We start from the raw sequence: 26,319 nt of genomic DNA on the forward strand, positions 1-26,319 counted from the left end.
TTTCATTCTGTCGTTCCCTTTCCCCCATGCTCTGCTTACTATCACCGCGTTTCTAGGCGAAAATGATTTAAAACATACACATTCCGATTTAAAAAGCTAATGTTGGGATTAGGTCGGTCATTATTTTCTCATCTATGACCCGGTGGAGGATCTGCGCAGAGATTAAAAAAGCAGGTTAGCTCACCGCTCCGCTCTTTGATGCTTCGTTTCACTGACAATAAGTTAAAGCGAAAACCCGACTCGAAGATTAACGTCTCTAAGCGGAGAAGTCCCGGCAAAACATGCATGACTGACACGGTGATTAATACGCCCTATGGTCAGTGCAGACAGCATGCTTTTTCCTCTCTGGAGAAGGTCGATCTTACCAGCAAGAAGCAGTCACAACCTGCCCTGGAAGGTTACAGAACAGATGATGACCCAGCACATTAAAGTTCTTCTCCATCAGTCTACTCAGAGTTCAAAGTCATGCTCTGCTGCATTTCACAATATGGTAACTGTTCCCTTGTGCTGTTTGGGTTACCACCTCTGGCTTGAGCGCTCAAAGGTAGGTTATCAAGTAGAAACCTTCCATGACAGATGTTAAATTAGGCCGACTTCCAAAAAAGTCAAAAGTAAGTTCTGGCTTTCCAGAGCTCTTTCCTCTACTATACCTACACTTAAACACTTACACAGTGTTTCAGAAATGTTGGAAAGTTAGGAACTGCTTCTTCCTACTGTAGCACTGGGAAAATGCAATGGAAGGATCTCTTACGTCAGATTTCCATGTTGGAAACTTGGGGTATGATTTCTCAGGTTTTCAAGATACACTTTGATGTTGGCTTGTCAACACTGCATTGTCCCCTAAACACATCTAAGGATGATATTCACTGAAGCTGCACATTAAAACCCTCTAAATGACTGTGTGATTTGGGGCAAGTGGATTGGAAATTTTAATCAATTTGCCATTACTTATTACATGACCAACTGTTAACATTTGTAAACAGCAACTGTAATTAGCAGTATTAGGAGTTACATAATTTTTTGTTACTCAGACAGGAAAAAAGACAGTCAAAGCTCAAACGAAAGAAAAACGATGAGGTGAATGTGAAGGAAATTTTGTTAAAAAGTTTGGAATTTGTGGAAATCTGAATCCTTTACAGTACATCACTAAAAAGAATAATCAGTTACTAATAAATGCTTTGCTACCAAGCACTAGTGTGGCGACTTGCTAAAGATAATAATAAATAAAGTATACATTTTAAGTTGCGCTTTCAGTTGCTAGCTTGATATGATAACTTATGCTGAATATCACAGCAGTGGCTGTTTCACATACAACAGGATTTTACATGAACCATAAAAAAAAAAAACTTAATAGTGATAGTAAGTGTCCATGTTTCTCTGGCTCTATATCACTGAAATGTACAGAGGCACAAATTTTATAAACTCTGTAACTCTAAAAGTAGCATCTTTGTGGAAGAAATGCATATCCTCCAATTTTGAATGGAATCCAATTTTTCTGACCATATTGGCCTTAACAAATGAAGGAGACAGAATGCCATGTTAATGAATAACATTTATAACAATTGTTTAAAACAGCTGTGAAGTGCATTGACTTTTTCTGGACACTACTGCAAAACATGGCTACTGCAGCTCCAACTCTGTACTGTGGGAAGTCTAAAAGGGCTCCACACAGGACCAGATGGTTTCTCACCAATCCATGTAACGTTTATTAGTTTAAAGCTGCACTAGGCAAGATTTATAGGGAAAAATACACCTGGCTTTTTAGCCTAAATTGCAAAGCGAGGATTCAGCAGGGAATATCGTCTCATGACTGTTGTAACCTTTTTGCCTAAATTAATTTCTAGTAAAATATACAAAAATATAAATGCCTCTCCTGAACTGCAGTGGACAGATGCCTCATCTTGAGACAACTGCTCTCAGTAACAAGGGCTAGATTTCATCATCCCAGTGGTAAAGTGGTTCAGCCATTATTTCTAAATGTCTGGTGGGGGTACCAGACACTGAGAAGAAGAAATTACATCTAAGGAGTTCAATCACATGACGTTATATGGTTTCTGGGCAATGACATCCTGCCAACTGTTACAGTTTTCCCACTTCCAGTTGGAGCTGCCAAAATGTAAAGACTTGTAGTTTAGCTTGAAAGCAGAAATCTGTACGCACACTGTCGCCCCCTGCAGCAGTGAGAGGTTATTTTAGTGGAAGCCTGCTGTTTATATGACTCAGTCTCTGCAAAACTTAGAAAATGTGCCAGCTTGAGAGGTATGATAGTCACTCTTCATTTTTCATTTTTGAATCAAGTAGTATAGCTGATGATTATCAACCTTTTTTTCCCCTCTAAATTGATCCTTGCTGTATTGCAGTGGCTTAACGCAGCCCATGGTGTCATGAGGGTAACGTCAGCAGACAGGCAGTGAACAGGCATCACGACTGGCCCGCTGAGTCTGATGCGCCTTAAAACCGCAGGGCTCAGAGCGAAGTGAGCAGCCCCCTCTGCGGTCTGCTATCTCCCGACTGACTCATCGACACATCTGGGCCTAAGTATATGGGGCTCTCCTGCCCCACGGGTACTCGGGTAAATGAGGGATAATTAGCTTTAGTTGACTTTAATGAATGGCTTAATGTTGTGTTTCATTTCTGATGAGAAAAATATAAAGCTCAGCACTTATCAAAGGGAGGCCCCGCACTGATGTTCCTGAAGGCTGGTGTGGGTCTGTTTGTTTTTGTATTTGTTGTATGCATTTGGCTGAGGCAGAGCGAGCTGAAGATAGCTGCAGCATATGAGGGAGTGGTTTCAAATGTGACCGCAGAGCCAAGGATCAGGAAACCTGCTGGGATATACAGTAGCAAATTCATCATTCTAGCTGGGAAGTTACTACAGATGTGAACGCTGTTTTTCTTTACTCAAAGATAGAGAAGGTCATAGCACTTTGATTTCCATAGCTTCTATATCAAGATGAGATTTTTATAAAGGCTTTGATCCATCTTATAATTCCCACATGCGGTGATATAAAGCAGGAAGTGTCTTGCAGAGTTATGATAGTCATCCATCTTAGTTTCCGATAAGTGTATTGCATTGCGCTGATGAAATTAATCATTTTCAACAGACACAAGATCCAGCATGGATTTATTTGTTCTACTCAATCTTTGATAACAAGCTGCTCTCAAGCTTTTCTGATATAACTGTCATCTACATTTCCATGTCTTTACACTGATGCACTGTTACTTGCCGCTGCAGCTCAATACAGTTCATTATCTTTGCAGTACCATTAAGAAGTAAAAGCTAATAAAAGCGTGACTTGGCAGCTCAGTTTAGTGTACTTTTACACACTCTACCTTTTTGTTTTTACAGCAAATCAGGTTCCAGAGGACCTCACCAATCTTCCACTCTCTGTTAGCCAGCACCCACCAGGATTAACTGTGCCCTTTTAAAAACACACTCACACTGACAATGGATCAAAGCAGGAAAAGCACATCTTGCAACAGAGGAGATCTCTTTGCACTATTAAACAAACATTTGGAACACTTATTCTTTATCTGAGGAGGTGAATCTGCATTTCCAGGATCTGTGGAGCATACTTTAAGTTTAAGCTTCAGGTAAAACGGGAGGTCAACCCCCAACGAAGGGCCCTGGCTTTGGGATTGAGGCTACCTGGCTCAGTTCCAACCCCTGAGCATCTAGGTCTTCACGAACAATCCCTCTGCATTACAGCATATCACCCCACTTTATGGAGAGGAATTAAATGGTTGTTAACACAGCCATGAGGGGGAAGGCAATAAGGTGCACTAAGAGTAAGAGGCTTTCTGCAGCCCTATGGGTCTGTGAGGCGAAGGAGGGAAGAATAGCTGAGGTTTTCTATAAACAATTTGTCAAAACTGTAAACTACCAGGACACACTCGATCAGCAGTATATGTCTAAAGTAAGCCGCACTCAATAGCTTGACCAGCTAACAAAATTACCACCTAGTAAACCTAACCAAGCATTACATCCAAGGCCGAGAAGCATATCAATAATAACTACATCAGTTTGTGGGGTTCCAGGCTACATTAAAAGGTTCACGAGTAGCACATCCACTGTATGATACGATATTACTCCACTGTGAAGAACCAATTCTGAATGCTACGATTATGTTAGCAGCCATAAGCAAAGCAGGTGAGTGGTTATGTTAGAATGCAATAAAAGTCCAATATTAGATTTTTCTTTATCATCCTTATAATACAAGGACTTACTATTCTAATATGGCAATACAAGGAAAGTATTGTTTTTTTATTTCCATGTCTTCTACATGGATCGTCAACTGGTGAGGACTCTCACTTACAATATAACTCATGCACATGATTAAACTAATGTTAGCTCAGTCAGCTAACTGATAAAAACTTCCAGCGATCACCCTCAAAATCGACTGCTGTCTGCAAGATACAAGAAGCTGTCTTTTGTCTACATTTGTCTAAAATCAAGAACCTATTATTTCAAAAAAATATATAAATAAATGTGCCACTGTTATCACTGTAAACTGTAAGGTTACGTGCCATGCAAGAAGGGAAAGCTTGACAGGTGACAGTAACCGAGTGACGGAGATTGTGACATTACGGCTACATGAGGACAGAACAAGATGATCCTGTGTGATCCACAGTCACCAGCTCCAGTGTGCATGTGTACAATTATATCTGCTTGTGTTTTAGAGCATGCATGCTCATGTGCTCACTCTTCATTCCACCTGGTCTGCATCCTCCTGGTCTCTGTGGGTCTCTAGAGGAACAGGGGGAGATACAGGAGGAAATTGTCCAGCATGATTCCCTCTTTATATCTCATTTCTGAGCAAGTCCTTTCATCCCCCCTTCTCTCTACTGGGAGTCTCCAGGAGGAAATCCCTCACATGTTTGTACATGGTGCACAACTGTCCCAAAACAGGACCAGACCCTAACGACTGGGGAGCCAAGCTAAGTCAGATGGGCTTAGACACCAAAACAGAGACAGGGGCCATCAGGATCATGCCGCAATCCCCGTGCAATGGCCAGTGATGAGGGAATGAAGCCTGTCCGGTGCTTTTTGTTTTCTTTGATTGTTCTGCTAACTCTCAAAGGGCACTGTTGTTCAGACTCCTCTGATGATCCAACAGACTGCACATATTTTTCGATAAAAATAGTTCATTCGTTCACGGCGGAAGAAAGGGGGGTGGGGCTGTGTTTGATGTGTTCGCGGAGCTCCTGTTGCACAGGGAGAGAGGTAAAGCCAATTCAGGAAGGGCTTGATCCTCTGTAAGGCCTGTGCTGCATCAAACACTTGTCAAACACCAGGCAGACAGACAGCTGAGTGGCTCTGACAGATCTGATCACAGACACGAGCAATGAGAGTCACCGCCACTCAGCTCCTCTATCCAGGCACCGCTCTCCCACTATTGTCAATAATCCCCCTTCAACTCACTAAAACACAAACAGAGGGCTTTAAAGCATATGGCAGACATTTTCTTGTTGTTTTTAGCTGTGTATGATTACAGTGCAATTTCAACGGTCATTTCAGGGTCTCACCTCACAGAGGAGAGGTCTGTGTACTCCAGAAGGCAGCAGCATCTGTTGGAGATGCAGCAGGGGAAGGAGAAGGGAATCAAATCAAAGGGAGAGTTAAGCTCTCACTAATCCCAAAGAACCGTCTCTAGGCCTGTCGGGATCACGGTCCTGAACCTTGCCACCCAGCGGGAAGGAGCATTTATGTTTGAAGGGATTTGATATGGTACCTGGAATGGGTTGAGTTTCATGACACCAACCACTCAATCATGTCTTGAGACTGTCCTTGGAGAGCCATTATGTTATATGATTTGAAAAGGCGATTTAAGGGATATTTCTCACATGACAGAAGACTCAAAATGTTCAAATGTATTTTGAAAATGATGTAGAAGGACTAAATGCAAATATCAGTAAATGAACAACTACAGAAAACTAAATTTTAAAATTAAAGTAAAATAAACACACTGGTCTATATGTTCTGAAAATCTGGCTGCAACCACCAAGAGAGAACACATACCAATGATCCGTTCTAACACTGCACCTACAACTGTTTAAAATTACATATCATGTTCATAGCAGCATATTCTCTAGAAAAAAATTCCCCTTTGACTTCAGCACTGTGGAATCTCCCAAGAGAAATGTCTCCTTCCAGGTTTTTGTCATTAAGCCCACTTTTTTTCTCTTATTGTTCTGGTTTTAAATATGAGTTTACATTTTCTAAAAATGAGTGAAAATCTGTGAATGTGTGACCAGTGGATGAGTGCAGGGAAAAAATCATGTCGCTGTAAAAACCCCAAAGGGGTTTAAAGGGTGACATGTAGTCAGATGTTTATTTTAAAGAACATCTTAAAAGCTGCATGAATCATTGTTTGTGTATTATCAATGGCTGCCACTCACACCAATAACCTCAGACACGCTTATGGAAGCTTGTTGGCTGGTTGTGGTTTATGCAGTGAGAAAACGTGCTGAGGTCACAAACTTGTGATGATGCATTTTCTCCTGTAAGGTGAAATTGCTAACCTGTGACATCACTAGTGTTTTTCTCTTTTGTGTTGATGGGAGTGTAGTGCTCTACCTCCTTGGTAAGTTGGCCCTGGCCTCTACTTACCACTATAATGGCTCTGTTTTCTGTCTGCAGCCCCCCCGCCCCCCCTCCGGCCACTGTATTTGTCACTGTTAGTTCACACACACAGAAAAACATCCAGACACACAGACGTACACATAGCCAGGGGCCAGCAGGCCTATACTTGCTGCTTTGTTGTGTCTGCATGTCTGTACGCTGGGTCCACGCTCATGGACATGAGTGGGTCAGAAGCCACAGCCTCTCTCTCTCTGAATCACCAGCTGTAATTAAAAGCTGTGATGTCTCTATAAAGACGCCCGCCAGAGATGGAGCAAGAGAGGGAAGGAGGGTGGAAACAGGAGGAGAGCAGTGGAGTGGAGGGGAGAGGAGAAGGGAGGAGAGGAGAGGAGAGGAGAGGAGCTTCTGGTGGCTGAGCCAGTGCAACTGTGCACCAGATGTTTTCAGGCTCCCGTGTTCAGCTCCTAGCCTTCTTTCTTTTCTCCTCCAGCCAGACCACTGGAGAGGGAGAACTCCAGCGTACACTGAACTGCTTCGAACAATGTGCGCCACGCGAACACATCCCTGCTCTGTGGCATGCACATTGTTCCTCAGACAGCCACGCACTGATATGTGATACATGAGTGAATGTCATTTGAGTGTGAGACACGAAAAGAGAATGGAAACAGGGACGAGGAAAAGAGTAGATAATGTGGTGACTTGTTCTGCCTGTGAGGTCTTTTTTTTTTTTTTTTTACTGTTTGTGTCTATTACATGTTTCTCACACTCTGGCTGTGTAAATGTGTGTGTATGTGTGCTTTTGCGTGCATCCTCGTCTGCCTGGTGTGGTGTAGATGTGGAGATGAAAGCTTTTGCGGCCCACAGGAGAGCTGGCAGCAGTGCCGGACTGGAGGTCTGGCAGACAGAGAGAGGAGGTGCAGGGATACAGCACAATCAGACAGATCCCGCTCTGACCAGCTCCAGTTATCTAAATATGAAGTGAGAAACCCCGACACTTCAAACTTGGGTTAAAGCGAAACGGATACTTGATATTTTTGGACTGGACTGAGCCAGAAAACAGATGAATCTTTGCACCCGTATTTGACTTTGCTAAATTTCTCCTGCTTCAAAAAAATCTCCAATACATTTACGAAATTCAGTGTTTACCTAGAAATTTATGCCTGTCACAGTGGAAGAGCCTCTAGAACCACACTTGGGCCATCATGACACACTCCAAATCCATACTAATGAAATTGTTTTAAAGCAGTGTGAGCAGGTTTGATTACAGGTTTTACAGATTGCCACCCCCGAAGCTGTAAAATCCTTTAACACCTCGCTGTATTGATTCCTCTGGTTGGTCATCTGATATAAAATAAGGAAATAATCACCAACTGTGGTCATTGGTAAACCTCTGTCTTATCACAAGTGGACATCTCAGGGCATCAGATGTTTTAAAAAAAAGACCAAGAAGAGCCCCATATAGGAGTTGAACCCTACTTCAAAGACCCCATCACAAGCTGCTGCCATCCATCCTGTAAAGACACAGACTGTGTCTCAACTGCTGTAAAAAATTAAAATAAAATAAAAAAATCACAGAGTGTAACAGCACAAACTGCCCATCAAGGGATCATCCACCGAAGGTGGGCTTTACAGCCCCGGGCTGCGTCATTGACGATATCAGCCCATATACTGCACAGTGGGGGGAAATAGCTCCCGTTTGTGGGACATGAGAACATGCAAACACTCCACTTCTGTACAGTATCTCCCCCTCCTCGTCCTCCGCCTTCTTCTTCCCCCCTCCAGTTTGCTGCCACTTTGTTTGTTTGTGTACGTCTGTTTTTGATGGGGCTGTTGATGTCGGCCCATATGCCTCATTTCCTCTGCCAGAAGACGACAACGGAAGCCTCACAACCAACGCAGTGTTCCTCCTCTTTGACAAAGGGACACTCTGAACAATATGGATAACCAGGTTTTCAGATTTGGAAACGATTGATTTAGGTCACTGTTTCATAAACCTGTGCAGACTGTAGTCACAGATGAGTTTAAACATCAAGTTTTGGCAGTTGGTCATCTATTCAGCCTCTAAATGTTTTCTATAAAGATTCATACGTCTGCCAGTTTGAATTTATTGGGATAACATTATTACCAACGCACACTTCACAGTAAAGGGAGTCAAACAAATAAGAGCACGGCTGTATCTAATGTGTGTACATGAGTCTACAAAAGGCAGTTCAGCAAAACCACAACTCAACTGGGCCAAAGAGTGTGAAAAAAAACCCTTCACTCGCACCCCTCCTCTTTCTTCCTGCTTGGAAAAGACCAGATGACAATAATGTGGAGTATGAAGCCCCAATGAGTGCCGCTGACCCCTCCTCTTCCACCTCCCTCCTTCCATCCCTCCACCCCCTGGTCTTTGAAAGGCCTCCACATGTTTATGGCTCATGCCTGTGGTATGACGATGGATTCTCCATATAAAAGCCAGCAGGATCATGGGGTGTTTCAAATATTGCTCTCTGAAGGCAGTTGCTGACAAAATGACAGCAGCCATATTTATTTTGGTCAGAGAGCAGGGGCACTTAGCGGGAAGTTAATCAGAGACCCCCCCCCTTCTGGGCTTCCAGCATTGCACCCCGCCCCCACCCCCATCCCTCCACCACCACCCCCATCCCTCCACCACCACCCCCAAAAAGGAATGTACCCAGCACAGACAAGTCTCAGAGACTACTGGTAATGACTTTCTCCTCCAATGGAAGATTTAACACCGCTAAACTGCACGAGAGGCAGAAAAATAAACCCGAAAGTTTGGTTTGAGACTATCAGCATAAAGCAAGTGTTGATTGCCTGTCCAGACATGAGCCTAGATAATGAATTTTCATCTGGTTAGGAGGAGATATAAAACATAAATGTGGAAACGGGGGGAAAAGAGAATAATCTATGGCAGAGATTTGTGAATATGGGATAGCTGAAACAGAACTTGTGTTAATTTGTGACTGTGACCGCAGCAGTGACCATAACTGCCGCTGGCATAGGGATGCTGGAGACCTGGCCCAGTCACTGACAGGTTGATGTGTCTTTCCTCTTCACCCATGCTCTTATTCACTACAGCGCAGTGCAAATGTTCCAAAATACTCTGTCATCTCAGCTTTACGGTTTCACAGTCGTGTGTGCAGCATGAGGAAATCATCACCAGGTTTTTTTCATCTTCACAACCAGACCTGGGCGGTATTTAATTAAATTAATGAACATTGCAAGACTGAGGGGTGGGCGGTGGTGGCAGGGGGGTCGTCCCAGTCAGACCCCAGCCCAGGCTCTGTGTCCGGAGCCAGGCCATCCATGCTGTCCAAAGGAGGCAGGGTACTTCTGAGGCCTTCTCACCAGCTACTGTGTCAGCCCCTACGGAGCAGCCTTATTAAATGAAGATTAAGCCGTGGCTCCCCCAGTCACAACAGGCTGCGGTGTGAGGCACACATAATCACTATGACAGGGCAGCTGCCAATTAGTGCTCTCCTTCTGTCCTGGGAAAATGCTCCTCACTCTGCTCCCGCTGGCGGGAAGAACTGATCCGGATTGTCCGTGATATTACCCAGGCCAGAGATCGCCGTTAATCACCACCCGTCATTCCACCGCGGCAGAAATCAGAGCGAGGCTTGTCATCTGTGCTCCAGCTCTCCCATCCAGAAGTAGTGACTTCCCGTAGAGCACACCCGGCTAACATTAATTGGAATAATGAGATAAGTACATGAAGGAAGAGAAGTGCAAACCTCTGGTCTCAAGTGCTTTGGGTAGAGCTCAGAGTGGTGGCTCGAGCAGCGCTCGATTGTTGTTTGGCTTGGACAAACTGCACCATGAGCTCTTCTGCTGAGACAAGAAGAACATGCTCCATCAATTAATCTCAAGTTGAAAGCATGTGTCTGTTTTAGAAAAAAAAAAAAACGCTGGCCTGATGGTAGAAGGCTACGTCTGACAAAAACACATCCAGAAATGTGTTTGGATGTTGGGTTTCCAAGCCAAACACAGGCCAGACTCAGATGTGATCATGCTGAGTGCGTAACTAAAATGCTCAGAAGTGAATGGCATCTTTCGCCAGAGCTTAAACCTCTTGGCTCAGCGAGTATAAACACCAAAATTGTGTGTCACACGCTCATACGCATGCATGCGCATTAACTGCTCGCTCGTATGCGAAGACTGCCAGAAACCGGAATTGTTTGGCGTGTCGAGCGGTATGCGCTACAGACAAGGCGGCTGAGCTTCCTCCAGAGCGGATTTGAGGCAATCACCATTGCTCTGTGCATCGTTTTACAGGAGCAGAAACTTTGCAGCAGATGGTTTGCAGACGGTGAGGACCAGGAGGTCCACAGTGCTGTGGATTCACCGCAGAACCAGACTGACTTCAGACAGAACCTGGCGTAAATCCCACCACTCAAATCTTCCTGGGGTCTGGTCGATCCGGGGTGGAGCTGGGTTCACTTTGGTCCTCCGCACCAGACTGTAGGTGCTTGTGGGGTAAATTAAACAAACGCCCGCCTCTCTGTCACATCCAGTGGCCTTAAATACAGACAAAGAGCTTTCAGGGCCTTTTAGATTTCACACTGCAGAGGAGGGATGAGGTGGTAAACTGAGTCTAGGTGGGTTTATCCTCTTCTACAGTCCTGCCACAGAGTGTGTAACAAAACATGTTTATCCATGGTTTCAAATTGATGGCAGTGAGAATGGATTGAGCATTGTGACTGGAGGAGGTAGTTATCACAGTTACAGTATAAACACAAATTGCACACAGAAGTTATGACAGACAGTATTAGTGGTGGCTGGACCCAAGCACTCAGATGACTGATGGGATGGAGGGCTTGGCCTCGGTTGAGCTCTGCAGCAGCAACGGTTTCTCTGGTTACACACACGGGAGATCAATACTGCCACAAAGGCCTCTAGCTCTCCAAGTACAGGTACATAATCCAGTGGCCAAAGATAATCATTGTATGCTCCTTCTCTCTCTCTCTCTCTCTCTCTCTCTCTCTCTCTCTCTCTCTCTCTCTCTCTCTCTCTCTCTCTCTCTCTCTCTCACTCTTCCTCTCTCTGCCTCTTTCATCTTTCCTTCTTTTTCTTTCCGTGAGGTCAGCAGGATTATTGTGAGTCTTCATGGACTTGTAGAGGCATTTTCAGCATTGTTGTGGGAAACCAGGTCTTATGTTTCTGTTATCAGTTCCAAAATTTGCTGAGCTACACATTTTTATAACTCATAACTTCATATTGTCAAACTTCTATTCTTGCTTGTGTTAACTTTGGGCCTGGCCTCCTCCTCTGCTGCAAACACCTCTTTAAAAACTACTTTTACCTACAAATCAAACAGTGCTCCACAAATGTCGCTCCTTCCTGCTCCCATAAAGACTTTTGTGCCTCAGAGAATCTGAAAGCCGATTTATAAAACTGTCGGAAATTAGCCCAGGTTGCAACGGTGTGTTTGTGTTGGACTTTACTCCGTCTTAAATCCCAAATCAGGGATTACATTAAGAGTAGGAGTTTTGAGGGCTTTACCATTTTAAGTTGTTTACACAACATCTAATGTCAGTGACATGGCAGAAGCAGCTGTTGTTCAAAGATTAGAGGGGAGTGGGTGAGCAAGAGAGAAAGAAAGGAAAATACACAGATGGATTGATAGGCAAAGCAGGGAAGTAGAAAAAAAAAGAACCAGAGAAGGAGGAATTAAACTTGTCACACACATCTGTTTGTAAACCAGTGAATCCGATGACAGGGGGTTGCTGGGAAATATCTGTAGGGAATTCCTTAATGGCATCAATATGGAACAGCTGGACACTGCAGTGTTATCACTCTCCTCACCTTTCCTCTCCTCTCCTCCCATCAGCTCACAAGACAGAGTGAGAGAGGGGAGGGGGGACCCAGTCTGTCAATGCTGACAGGGCCGGAGCAGCTATTAATAAAGTCTCTTTATTGTTTATAGCCCGTTCAGAACACCACCACTGCAGGGAACAGGATGATAGAAGAGCATTTTACCGCCTCCAGGGTACAGTGCAAACACCTGGCACACACGCCAACCAATCAGCCACGAGACCAAACTTACTTATTCATCTAGAGATTTTCTAGCACACTTTCCACTCAAGTATGATATGAAACTGAAGCACCAAATTCAAAAAGCTGGATGGAAATTGACAAATATTTTCATCAACATTGCACGGACACTTTTCTGCTCATTTGATGTTTACGGAAGTTATGTGATTAATAGTAATGGAAACGTGTTTTCTAAATAAATAATGTGCCGGCTTTGTTTAATGTCATTGCCAAAAGCAAACAAGCAGGTCAAAGTATTCAACAAGGGTTTAGATGCTTTGTAAAATACCTGTCCGCTACAGCCTTCCTGCACTGTCATACATGCAGTTGTTCATTTTAACTGGAGTGCTGCACAGAATATTGCCTAAATATTCAGTGAAACCCAGCTGGTGGCTACGCATCAAATTCACATTTTATTTTTGACAAACTTCAAAAATTTGCTTAAAATTAAGTTGACACTTGGAGGGAAATGGCTCCTCTGAGAGCGCACCAGCACATACTTTGTGTGTCTGTGTGCTAGCGTGATACCGGGGACACTGCTGTTCTGGCAAACACTGGCAGAGAACAGCAAATGAATCCCAGCAGTGCGAATGATATACAGTGTTTACACTGATCGGCAACTTGTACGGAACACATCAGACACGGTTTACACAACTCGTCATGTTTGCTGTGAAAATGGCTCGCCTCCTTCATATTATCTGGGCATTCCTTTCTCTGCATGTGCACGCAGCACAGGGGGATTAGACCTTTGCAGACACAGAAGGGAAAGAAGAAGATCATTCGTATTGTCCCTGTGCATCTCAGCTAAGCTGGGAGACAGGGATCTATCACTGACGTCCAGTGTAATTTAAATTCGTAGAAATGTAGAAATGCAAGCCCGGGTGATCAGATAAGCATTGCCATAAATAGTGTACACCTACATGCTGCTTCCTCTTATTTCCAGTCTCCATTTAATCCACAGCATCTTTATGGTCTGCAGTTATATAATCCTATGCCTATCCTAAACATCGGTGTCTGGTGTCCAGTGACAGGAGCTGATGAAAATGTTCACTTTTAGACTGTCTTAAGTTTCAAGTGATCATTGTAAGCGCTTCCTATATTTATATTTCTGTCGGATTATACAGTCCATACATTGAGGTTACAGTTTTCTAAACTCTATTTAAAGATGAAATTGACCATACTGCATTGCAACACGTTTTAGTTTTAAGTAGCACTCAGGGCCTTTAGCTTTCAAAGTTCCTGAAATCTGTATAAATTAACCAGGTATTTCATCGGGAGCTCAGCCATACTGCAGCCCATCCTTGAACCTCTCGATCTTCTTCCACAGGCTTCCCACCACTTCCTGATCACCTGTATTTCAGAGGGTGGCCTCTCCTCCCATTAGACTGAGCTTTATTATCACTCACGGGAAGTGATTATTTTACAGTGTCAGCTGGTTGAGCTCCCATACGCGGCAGCTCTGGACCTGTGGAGTGGTTCTCCTCTCCCTCGACTTCAGTGGCTTACATTTTTACATTGTATTTATTTGAACGGAAGAGTGTTGCATTTCACTGGCTTATGCCAAGTGGGGATTTTTTTCACTAGCGGTCGAGTGGTGGGGAATTAACAACACATGCCTAAGTCTGAAATTTACCTTTATTAAACAGGCCACCACAGCACTTCACGAGCCCGGAGAGTCCTAAGATGCACACACAGTGACACTTTTACCACAGCTTTTAACTGCGCAGCTGAGGCCACTGATCTTCCACAGAGACGCAACTCAGTCATTGGATAAGGAACTGTACTGAGAGGTTTACAATGACCACATCACCAGGGAGCAGTAGTTTTAAGTAAGATGGACACGGGGAGTCTGCTGTCGGTTTCTAAAGGACTGAAGAAAAATGGTCTTGCTACGCACTCAATTTAGGCTTCACAACAACTTCCCATCAGTGACTTCATGCTTGAGATAATTGATGGCAGTAACCATGGACAACAATGCCAATTTTTAATTAAAGAAGGTCATAAAAGTTTCTTGGAAAAGGTCAAGCAGGCACGGTAAAGTCATGAGGTGGTGCGTGGGGGTTGGGGAGAATTTCCCTGACAAACGGGACAAGGATTTAGAAACTAAATGTGCCATGGAATCACAGTTTCCAACCCAGAGAGCAGGAACTGCCTTGGTAGTGCTGAAATATGAGAAACTATCAGGGTTTATTTCAAGTTTATTTACTCTTTCACCACTTCACCAAATGATCCTCCCATTCAACACTCCAGGCCAAAAATGGAGAAAAATCCTTGAGGTTACAATATTTTCCTCTATCTGTTAAACAATGTTTTTCTTTTTTTGACAGCCTGAATGATATCTGCCACTGTAATTGCTTCCTTATTTGGCAAATTAAATATTTAGACTTGGCCTAATCTAATCCAAAGTTTATGAGAGATGTAGAAGTACATTAAGGGAAAAGACATTTATTTTAAAAGCACTGCTGACTGAGGCCATCACCCCCAAATGGTGTGTTTGGACCATCAGAGAGCAATGGTTTACTTTAAAAAAAAAAATAGCTGTAGCTGTATTCAAACACAGAGAAATTCCAGATTTAACTTCTCATTTAATGGCCTGACGTACATGCTGTGCACACCACAAATATCTCTCAAGCTGATGGGAGGAAACAGAGACAGCCATTGAGGAAACCTGCAGCTCTTACTTTGAAGAATTCCACTGAGGAGAGTAAGGGAGATGGGAAAGAGGGGGGAAAAAATATACCTCAGAAAAAGAGCTGGCTCAAACAAGGCCGCCATGGAAAAATACTGACATTTCATGCACGGAAACGCAACCGCGCACCTCAAAAACACAGACGAAGAAAAAAAACAAGGCTGAGTGCAAGGTACAGGGGTTACATGAGACAGGTGGAAGTGAGAGAGGGGGAAGGGGTTCTCCTATGGGATAAGTGGGCTGTTTTCTTTAATATTCACCAGAGTGGCGTAACGTGTACGTGGATGGAGTTGGGACTGACTGACAGAATATCTCTCTCACACACACACTAACATATGGCTGCTTCACATCCTTACCTCTCCTGCAGTGCCTCATGGCCATTTTGCACATCCTGGACTCAGCGATGGTAGGACAGGGTATTGTGTCCTTGGGTGGTTTCTTTACAATGTGTCGCGTCCGGGTCTCCAGACCCCACTTATAGCCACAGGTTTTGTTTCTCCTGGTGCAGGCTCCCCATTCGCTCCACTGGCCCACCTCGCAGCCCTCTGCAGACACACACACAGGAACAGCGATGTGCAGTGAAACCACAGCACCCGGGCCATTTAGGGGCAACTCAGAGACCCCAGGTCAAGCTTTAATACAGGGTGAAGAAGCTTTACTGGGGTGCTAATAACCTCTTTGTGTGTGGTCCCAGTTGCACTGCTTTGTTTTTAGATCCAAAATAAGCAGGCCAGCTGAGAGGTTACAGAATACTGTGTACAGGTAAGGAAAGGTGTAAAAGACAAGTTTGTTTACTCTCTTGAAACTGGGTCTTTTCATGTTTTGTACATATCTGTGCTGTTTCACATACCTCCACACTCCATAGTATCCTCCAGTGGAGCAAAGCCCTCGGGGCACTTATCAAAGCAGCGCCCTTTGTGTAGGTAAAAACCCAACTTGCACTTGGTGCAGAAGTCTTTACTGAAGCAGGACTCGCAGTTCTCTATCCTGCACCCTGGAGGAAGAAGGAGAGAAAGAGGAGAGTCATGAGGGTCTGAGCAACCCTCTCATCTGGAGTTGATAGAGAGCTAAGGGGTTTGGGGAAGGGGGTTCTTGAAAGAATTATACTGTCTCTCCTGCAAAAAAAAAAAGAAAATCATTTCTCTCCGGGGCTCAAGTATATTTCAGAAAACTTGTTTTGCCTGACAGAGATTTTTTTTTCATGTTCCTGTTCTTGTTCAGAGTGTGAAAACACAACAGCAGACATGGTAAGTAATGCCACACTGACCTTTTTCGACAGACTGCACTCATATACAACAGACTGGATACAAACACACTAGCTCACGTTTTCAAAGAACAGCGTGCTGCAACAGGAAGAACTCATCTCATTAGAACCGAATACTGTCTTTAATATGCTGTCTTATCACTCCACACTGGTCCAATCTGTGTCTGTTTCCATAACTAAGGATTATTGGGAAGTCAGGTTTTCATTAATGTGTGAGTGATGGCTAATGATCACACAGCTGGCCAGCTGTGTGGATCGTTACGGTTTTGGCTACGATATGAAAGGGGGGCGGTGGGTTAGGAAGTGGGGGGAGGCGTGGGGGACAACGAGATTTTGCGCCACCTTGCCAAACAAATGCTGATACATTTAGTCAGCGAACACAACAGCCGCACTTATCCTCCCACGCCACACCCTGCCGCTGCGCTCGACACACTGTGCCGCGCTTGCAAAGAAAGGCCCGGCAATATGTCATCAAGCTCTTACTCTGCAAATAGCACGTCAGGCAGGGCCAAATTACAACAACCACACCAACAGGGCGACACACAGGCCCACATGATTAGAAGGAGCCTCCCAGTGCTGTCTAATTTATAACGCTCCTCAGAAGCTCTATGTGGCCCTGTTGCTCAATAGGCTTCCAGTGTCGGGGAACCACAGTCTATAACCTGCAGCCACCATCTCCTTGAGCTCGCAGGGGTCTTCCCAGGTAGTGTGAGTGTCATCTGCTCCGCTGATTGCACCGTGCATGGGGGACGCAACCATGCATTAACGCGTGTGCGTTTCTCCACACGTAAACCTGCGTTACTGTGATTTTCCACATGTGAGAGCGACGGAGGCTGAGGGCTGCTCTTTTATCTGTGACCCTTGCAAGGCCCGGGGAAGGGAAGGTTCTCACAATCACACCCCTTAATTACACCATCTCCAGCTAACCATCAGGCCTCCTCCTCGACATTCCTACAAAACGAGGGGGTCCCTCCCCGCTTTACTTTGAACCCTAAAGTATGGCCTCTGCCCACTCACTCTGGTCTCACGCTTTCCCGACCAGTCTAAACAAACCATGGACACACATATACACACAGATGCACAAACACACACACATACCAATCAGATATGGCTGGAGATAGAGCCACTCTGCAATGAAGCTGTACTCCACATTCTGAAAATATCATTCTGACCATAAATCACTAATCTGTTTGGTAATTTCCTGTGTTTTCACATTATTTCTACATTATTAATTCAATCATCTGATATTATTCTGCTTATCTAGGTATTTGTCTTGCTCCATTGGTCCATTGCTCCATTTTATCTTATACCTCAACATATGTCTTGGACCTCTGATGTTATGCAGTGCTGTAGAGATTTTGGTGTGAGAATGTGTGGGGAGGTACAAATACATTGTCCTGTTTTAGCCTTCTGTCTTCTTGTCCACATGTTTCTGGGTGAAACCAAATCAGATTTGGGTCTGATATAGGACAAGTCCAATACAGGGAGCAGGCTAATAAATCACAAAGCTAATTGGAAAGCACAAAGCTGTCTTTTACCCTTCACACTTCCCAGGCCTGTCATCACCTGAGAGACTTTTAGCTCCCAAACAAAAAAATAAAAGCGGGGGGGGGGGGGGGGGGGGGGCACACAAGAACATCTGGCAGTACTCTGAAACACTGGGGTTGTTGTGCAATCCTCAGTTATTGACAGTAAATGCGAGCAACACAGATGTGCAAAATACTGTATCCCTGTAGCCGCAGTAGCACATGACAGGGTTTTTGGTTTAAACATCACGTTATCGTGTTTTCTAAATAGAAGATAAGTAATAATGTCACTCCATGAGATGGATGAGGTGGACGACACATCAGTGCGGCTCCATGGGATTTAGAATGCAGGGAGGCAAAGCTCAAGGGTCAGAGGTCATCAGAAAACGAGGTGGGTAGGAAGGGATCACTACGACCGACATTTATCCCTCTGTTCAGTTATCAGGCAAAAGGCTATCTGGGACAGTGGGGGCTATCTGTGACACAGGAGGAGCTCCCACACTGGAAACTGGACGGTCAGCCAGCCAAGTCGACAGTCAGGCAGCTTGTCCAGCAGCTCCAGAAACAGATACAGGGGAGTGGGTTCATTCTCCCTGCAGGATTAACCTCTGGACCACCTTTAAAGTCTTCATCTAGGTGCCTCAGGGAGACTAATGAGAAATAATGAGGTCATCAGATCCCACTGAAGGCCCAGTGTTCCTGGGACTTAAACGTATTATCATCATTATCTCCCGGCCTGGTTCTGGCCGTGAGTTATATTATGAACACAGGAGGAAAAGCCTTATGTTTCAGCTGTCAGAGGGTGCACAATTCAAAGAGATGTCGTCAGCGCTGCAACAGCTCCACCATTGCCCATATCACTGTTACCCTTTTTCTGTTTGTTTGATTTTGCACTTGGAATTTATGTGGTTTGCATGTCAAGTGAATTTGAAGTTGAGTTGAGATGAGTCACACAGCGTCACTTGCAATCTGACGGCGCATGCTTGGCAGAAGCAGATCCCTCAGCTGCGGTCTGGACAGAGAAGCTGCCGATTTTATCACGGACACTCAAAGCCTCATGTCAGCTTCAGTCAACTACTGTTCCTCCACAGGCTGACAGCACCATCTCTCCATTTATTCACATGAATATTCACTGTGTAAGGAAAGGGTGATAAATCATTTTGTGAAGATGAATGAATCTCTCGTGTTCCACACGGGGTCTTTTATGTTAGTTGAGCTGGAGGTGGGTTGTGAGACTACTCATCAGTATACCGAGAGAGTCTCAGCCTCCTTCAGAAAGCTAACCAGACCCGATGTTGCGCAGCAGGAGTGTCCATGTCGTAAAAGGCCTGGCAGTGTGAGGGGGAAAACAAGCCCTACTTTTTCCATCCCTCGCCTCCAAGCTGAGTCGAAGAGCTCTGACCTACTCTCTAGGCTCTGGGTTTGGCTGACATGGAAGTTTTCGCTTGCTCGCTGCCACCCAGCCATATCGTGTGGAGCTACGGATGGCAGGAGTTCATGGCAAAGGCCAGAGCTGCCATGTTCTTCCCAACTCTCTCCAGACTGTTTTTTTCCACATGGGTGCTCCTCCGCACACTGGTGAAGAGCTAGGTGAAGCAGAGGTGGTGTTCCTGTCAATCAGCATCTTCCAGAAAGAGATCAGGGATGACAGATGTGTCAGCGGTCCTCCTAGCTTCTTTACTCCAAGGAACACAACCCGTGATATACCGGGATCTGCTCAGCCAGCTCCAGCATACACAAAGACAGACCAAGCTTCAGACAGTGGTCAAGCACAGACAGCTCTTCCACTCACACTATAGTATGCACAATTATGCACTGTTTTGAGAAAAAACCCAGTTCAACTCTGCGTCTGGCTGTAATGTCCTGGGATCAGGGCTTGGTTTGGTGGGTCCATTGTATTGTCTGGCAAATCTGAAAGTGCGGTTACTAAAGCTGTGATGATTAAACGTCCCTTGGTAAAACTCAAAGGCCAAAAGCAACTGGTCTTTTTGTTGGTTAGACTGTGCAATGGAAATACCCACAAGCTCAGAATTAGAGCAAGAAAGAGAGGATGTGAATGAGAGACATGTAGAGGAAGAGAGGTAGAGAGCACTGCCAGCGCTGCCAACTCAAGGTTGCAAAACTCGTTAGTTATTTTACACACAGCCTTGGTACCCATTTGGCTGAGTCCCATGATGCACGGCTCTTATCCACATCCAACAAAACATATTCCCATGGTGTGCTTTAAAACTAAAATGATCTTGGAAAAGATACATCCAATCAGCTTCTACTTCCAGCCTTAATTTGATGTGACAAAGCAGTTAGAAATACAACAATAGGATTTGGTAACACATTTCCTGAGTCTGCGAAATGCAGTAAAAAAGGAAATCACAATAAATTTTTTCTTTTTTTTTTTAAAATTACCTCAGACAGAGGAGTCTCTGGTGGCGCATTACGCTGGCACTGAATGAGCTGTGATATTTAAACCGTTCTTCCAGGATATTGGCAATCTCAGGCCTTGATCGGACTGGTTGCTGGTTGGCAGCAGACACAGCTGGGGTTTCTCTGTGTTTTAAAGCCACTGCACTGGGGTAAGGCAACTGGGTTGGTGGCTAAAGCATGCATATGCGTGTGTAGCAGTGGGGGGTCCATAATACACCCCGAGGGAGGAAGTTTTGAATGTAGCCTTGCTCTCATGCTGACCCTCTCAACACTTTCGCTCTTATAAAAGGCAGCTCTGATAGTTGCCTTTCAGCTCATAATTCTTTCAGCCAGAGAGCTCGCTTGTGATACAGAATGACAGAATATGCTTTGGCTTGGGAATGTATGTTAAAACCGAGGTATTATGAAATGTGACTGAGGGAAGAGCATGACTGCACCGCATTCACACAGATTTGGCTGTACATAACGCAGTACTCTGTGTGACTGCTGCCACAAATCTTCCCTGCGGAGCAGTGGGTTGACACCCACAGACATTGGTGTGGGGCCTCTTCTGGGCGGCTGATAAGAAACTCTGTGGATAACACTGGACTTGCTGTGTATGCTTTATGGCTCATATCAACCCATCCATTAGCTGCTGAAAGGAGTTTTTGCCAAGCAAAACCCAAGGAACATAATATATGGACGTATAGAAAGGTCTTATGTAACCTTCCTAACGAACCAGCAACATCTCAGTAATGGCAGTTAAAACTGGGGCTCCCACATCTCGGGCCTCGTTGAAATGCAGCTGAAGTGTAGCTGTAAACGGGCTTTCAGTTATGTTGCAGGAAAATATAGTTCCCATTGTTTTTGGCTCTAATTATGGTGTCATTTTCTCTGCAGTGAAAGGGAAACCCCCCACCCCAGAACAGTGAGCCTTAAATTTAACCTCCATCATGTGAGGCACAGCTTCTTAACTGCTTCTGAGAAATTAGCAGGTTATGCACAGTAAGCCTGATAAATTAGGATGCTGAATTAGTGTATACTGGGCTGCTTCTGGTCTTTTAAAGTCGTAAATTTTCCAATATTTATGACCAGATGGTTGACCTATAATGGCTAAAAAAGTGTATCTGATACCTAATTTATAGTCTAAGCTGTGGAATTTCACATCAACACATGGTGAAGCTGAATAGCTCAGTGATAATCTGATGACCTGCCCAGAGTTTTTCCCTGCCTTTCCCCAGTGCATGCTGGGATAGGCTGCAGCTCACCCATGATGAAAAGGAATACTTAAGAATGTTTTTAAATGCTGTTTTTTTCCCACCAATAAAAACATGTAGGCATATTTCACAAACTGATTATTTGTGTCTAAATTTAGCAGTATTTCACAGGCCTGAAAGTTCTTATTGCTCAATCTATAGTTGTCTGGTGACTTTCCTTGCGTCAAATTGCATCACATTGTCTGTATTCATCTCTCCACCCATGGCTCTCTCTGTCACATGCCTGTGAATCCTCGGGAGCCCCTTCAGAAAAACTGAAAGTGAGGTTTCAGCCAGCGAGTGGCTGAGAGTATAAGCCTTTTGCTTGTCTAGCCCATGTTTTCCTTTACCCAGGCAGTCCACGAAAAAATTCTTGAATGAGATAAGATCACAGAGACAAACTCTGGTGTAATAATAAGCAGCTGCTCCCTAAGAGATTTCAGAGCCTGTGTTTAAAAAGCTCATGATAACACAGATGTAAAGCCACGTTCCAGGCCTCTTTGGAAACCAGGAGCACACGGCACGTCTGACCGTGTCGGCAGAGAACCCCTCGCCGTTATCTGTCCACGGTGCCGTTGAGGCCTTGCAAACCAGTTGCCTGTGTCCACTCACAACTATTCACTGACCTGACGATTAGCTTCCAACCCAATAAAATATCCGTTTATGGACGTTGGACATGAACTGTTTAGTGAAAATGACATGCGGAGCGCAGCTGAGAATGAGGGTCAAATAGGAAACTGGATTAGAGAGCCATGACTGAAGCAGCGATCACATCAAAGTAGGTCTCGCTCTGAGATCTGATGCTACGTGACAATACAAGATGTTTCTCTATGAGCAGTTTAGGAGAAGGATTCAGATTAACTTGCCACACAGGGTAAGTTTAAGTCAAAATTCACCCAGCATGGGGATATATAGCAGTTAGAATAGCAGGGTTAGGGTAAAACAAAAAAAGACATTTTACAAGAGAACAAGATGTCTTTCTCTTCCACTTTTCTCTGAGTTGTGAAAACAGGGTGAAATGACTGTGGGGCCTTTAGGATTTTGCCTCTAATGTGGGGAGATTTGATGAACAGAAATACACCAACCCAATCAGCCACAACATTAAAACCAGTTACAGGCTTTAATATTGTGCACAACTATATAGATTATATATATATAGACGTGCCAAACTTCTGTGATCTCATTAGTCTAAACAACACAGTAATGCTACAACAAAGAACAACATCCCATCACAGGAAGTCTCATAGACTGACTCCAATTGAATTCTGATGTTTGGTACTGACACTGTTGGGAAATCTCTGGCTTCATTTCACAAAATCCCAAAGTGTCTCTTAAACATTACCATCAAGGCAATGTTAGATTCAGAGTGTTTGTTGGTCTCCTTTGATTTAAGTGCTGAGAAAGTTAGTGGAAAATAAAAGGTCCAAACCTTCTACACCCACACCTCACAATAGAAAGGCCTCTTTGGAAACCAGGAGCACACGGCACGTCTGACCGTGTCGGCAGAGAACCCCTCGCCGTTATCTGTCCACGGTGCCGTTGAGGCCTTGCAAACCAGTTGCCTGTGTCCACTCACAACTATTCACTGACCTGACGATTAGCTTCCAACCCAATAAAATATCCGTTTATGGACGTTGGACATGAACTGTTTAGTGAAAATGACATGCGGAGCGCAGCTGAGAATGAGGGTCAAATAGGAAACTGGATTAGAGAGCCATGACTGAAGCAGCGATCACATCAAAGTAGGTCTCGCTCTGAGATCTGATGCTACGTGACAATACAAGATGTTTCTCTATGAGCAGTTTAGGAGAAGGATTCAGATTAACTTGCCACACAGGGTAAGTTTAAGTCAAAATTCACCCAGCATGGGGATATATAGCAGTTAGAATAGCAGGGTTAGGGTAAAACAAAAAAAGACATTTTACAAGAGAACAAGATGTCTTTCTCTTCCACTTTTCTCTGAGTTGTGAAAACAGGGTGAAATGACTGTGGGGCCTTTAGGATTTTGCCTCTAATGTGGGGAGATTTGATGAACAGAAATACACCAACCCAATCAGCCACAACATTAAAACCAGTTACAGGCTTTAATATTGTGCACAACTATATAGATTATATATATATAGACGTGCCAAACTTCTGTGATCTCATTAGTCTAAACAACACAGTAATGCTACAACAAAGAACAACATCCCATCACAGGAAGTCTCATAGACTGACTCCAATTGAATTCTGATGTTTGGTACTGACACTGTTGGGAAATCTCTGGCTTCATTTCACAAAATCCCAAAGTGTCTCTTAAACATTACCATCAAGGCAATGTTAGATTCAGAGTGTTTGTTGGTCTCCTTTGATTTAAGTGCTGAGAAAGTTAGTGGAAAATAAAAGGTCCAAACCTTCTACACCCACACCTCACAATAGAAATAGAAATGAGGCGTTATGGTTTAACAAACAGCCAGTCTGTGTTTTGTAGCATCCACAGCTAGCTTTCAAGTTAATATCAAACAAACAAAGAAAAACAACTATTGCTAGGCCCCTAACTATCAGGCTCAAGCACATGCTACCCTCCATTACTCGAGCCACTCTGCAACTTCCCCTGGTTTTATACAGAAAGCCCCTCCTACAGGGCGTGCCACAGTTGAATGAAAATCAATCAAGCAACATTTGCAACTTTTACATACAAAACATTTCTGTGTATATCACTTAGTCCATCCTGACACAGAAGCACCTAAAAGTAAGCTCATATAATCCTCTGAAAGAGGATTATATGAGCATTTTCATTTTTATTATTACCAGAAACACCCCTCTGGACTATCTTACATGTGGTATATTCCAGGTCCCCCTCTCTACTTAAGGTCTCTGGAACCTGCCACTTTTGAGTCAATAAGTCAAACTGAAACCTCTGTATAAAGGTGATAAGAGATGGGTGCATTTGTTTTTTTAGCTGGTTGGGATTACTGTTATTGTTACCTAGTGTTAGCTTATTATACTAATGCTAATTGCTAAATCTAATGCTGATGGCAAAGACTGTCAGGGATACTTGGACAATGGAAAGAATAGTGCAACAATGGTGTTAGTCTATCACAATGCAAATAGCAACAATCCTACTCAGCCAACCAGAATTAAAAATAGACCTGTACATCCCTCGTTTGTGTGAAAGAGCTGTGTGCACCCTACTTCCTGGAAGTCATGGGGTGACTCATGACACTGCCTCCTGAAATATCAAGGGAGCATTAGCAGACCTCTTACATAACTGCTGAATTTCAAATTACAATGCTCGTTACTGAAAAAATCACAGCTTGACCAGGTGAACACGACCTCACTTTGCGGGATGCCTGGGTAGGGAAGTGTCAGTTTTCTAGACTATCTGGAAAATTATCCAAAATTGTCTGGTGCCTGCTTTAACATGCTTTTCATTTTCATAATCAAATGGAGTTAGCGGATGTATTTGCATCTAGGTCGGCAGTGATTGGATAAGCAGAATGTCGTTTTTTTTACTCTTCCTGTGGTTGCTGCGTTCATATTATTGGGCCTAAAGGTCCGGACACCCTCCTCTGGGGCTTCGTTTCAGTGCATCTGTCAGGAGTTTGGCTCAGGGAACCAAGTGGGTTCAAGTTCCTCTATGTTTTCATATGAAACACTCAGCCAACACCTCAGGCTCCGTGTAAACCCATAACTCTCTCTCTCTCTCTATCAGAGCATATTCCATATTAAAATAAGGTTATGACATCTGAGTGCTACTTGGGGAGGAGAGGGAGACATTTCATTAATTGGATTTTAGAGTTGTTCTTTAACAAGAATCATGGGAACTTTTCAGTTTCTAAATGTTACTGTTTGGGGTTTCTTTTTTTTTTTTTATAGTAAAACATAATTCAGAATGAAGACGTAGTCTGTTTTATGTTATGAAAACAAAACAAAGTTTTCCATAAATCAGTGTAGTAAAAAAAAAATTACTTTCTGTACTGAAGTCCACAAGAGTAATATGTGTAGCAACACAATGCTTAACAGCAAAATATCACACACAACTTTATCACTGAAACAATAAATAAAATTTGAATTTAATCATAATTTCCTTCCTCATAAATGTACTACTAATCTTAAGGGTTAATGCTATGTTGTCCCTTATCTAACTTCAATCAGTGTACAGTGGTTGGTGGAGCTGGACACAAAGCTGTGACTGGCTTTCTGTTCAAGGCCAAAAAATACTTCCTGCAGCCAAGAAATTACACTGTCTGGTGAAAGTCTCAATCCACAAACGCTTGCAGACAGTCGACAAAAGAAGTTAATTTCATGCTTTAATGCTCATATATAATCATTCCTGTAGCTGAAGTGATATTAAATGTCATGGCCAGAAGGGCTGGTTTTTACGTGTTTCTCTTAATGTGATGATAGGAGCCCCTGGAGAACGTTTGGCCGAATCTTCAGCGCGGATTTCATGCCTTCAAACATCCTAGTGGCAATAGGATGTTAGGTAATGCAGGTGTAAAGGGAGTGTTAAAGAGAAATGAGAAACAGTGCTCATTTCAGCCAGAGTTCACTGCTAAATCCCGAGGGAGACACTGCTG

The 26,319-nt window shown here is 43.9% G+C and overlaps 1 protein-coding gene across 3 annotated transcripts in view; it reads right to left on the reverse strand.

The window, feature by feature from the left end:
* Window positions 1-26,319, reverse strand: part of rspo2 (R-spondin 2) — a 74,834-nt gene that overhangs the window by 7,162 nt on the left and 41,353 nt on the right. For all 3 annotated transcript variants that reach the window (XM_041044421.1, XM_041044420.1, XM_041044419.1), the window contains 2 exons: window positions 16,162-16,305; window positions 15,668-15,856 (listed from right to left, as the gene is read on the reverse strand). In XM_041044421.1, the coding sequence (XP_040900355.1) occupies window positions 15,668-15,856; window positions 16,162-16,305 (333 nt within the window). The remainder of the gene's footprint in view (window positions 1-15,667; window positions 15,857-16,161; window positions 16,306-26,319) is intronic.

The sequence above is a fragment of the Toxotes jaculatrix genome, chromosome 8, assembly GCF_017976425.1.
Source record: "Toxotes jaculatrix isolate fToxJac2 chromosome 8, fToxJac2.pri, whole genome shotgun sequence".
Lineage (NCBI taxonomy): Eukaryota > Metazoa > Chordata > Actinopteri > Toxotidae > Toxotes > Toxotes jaculatrix.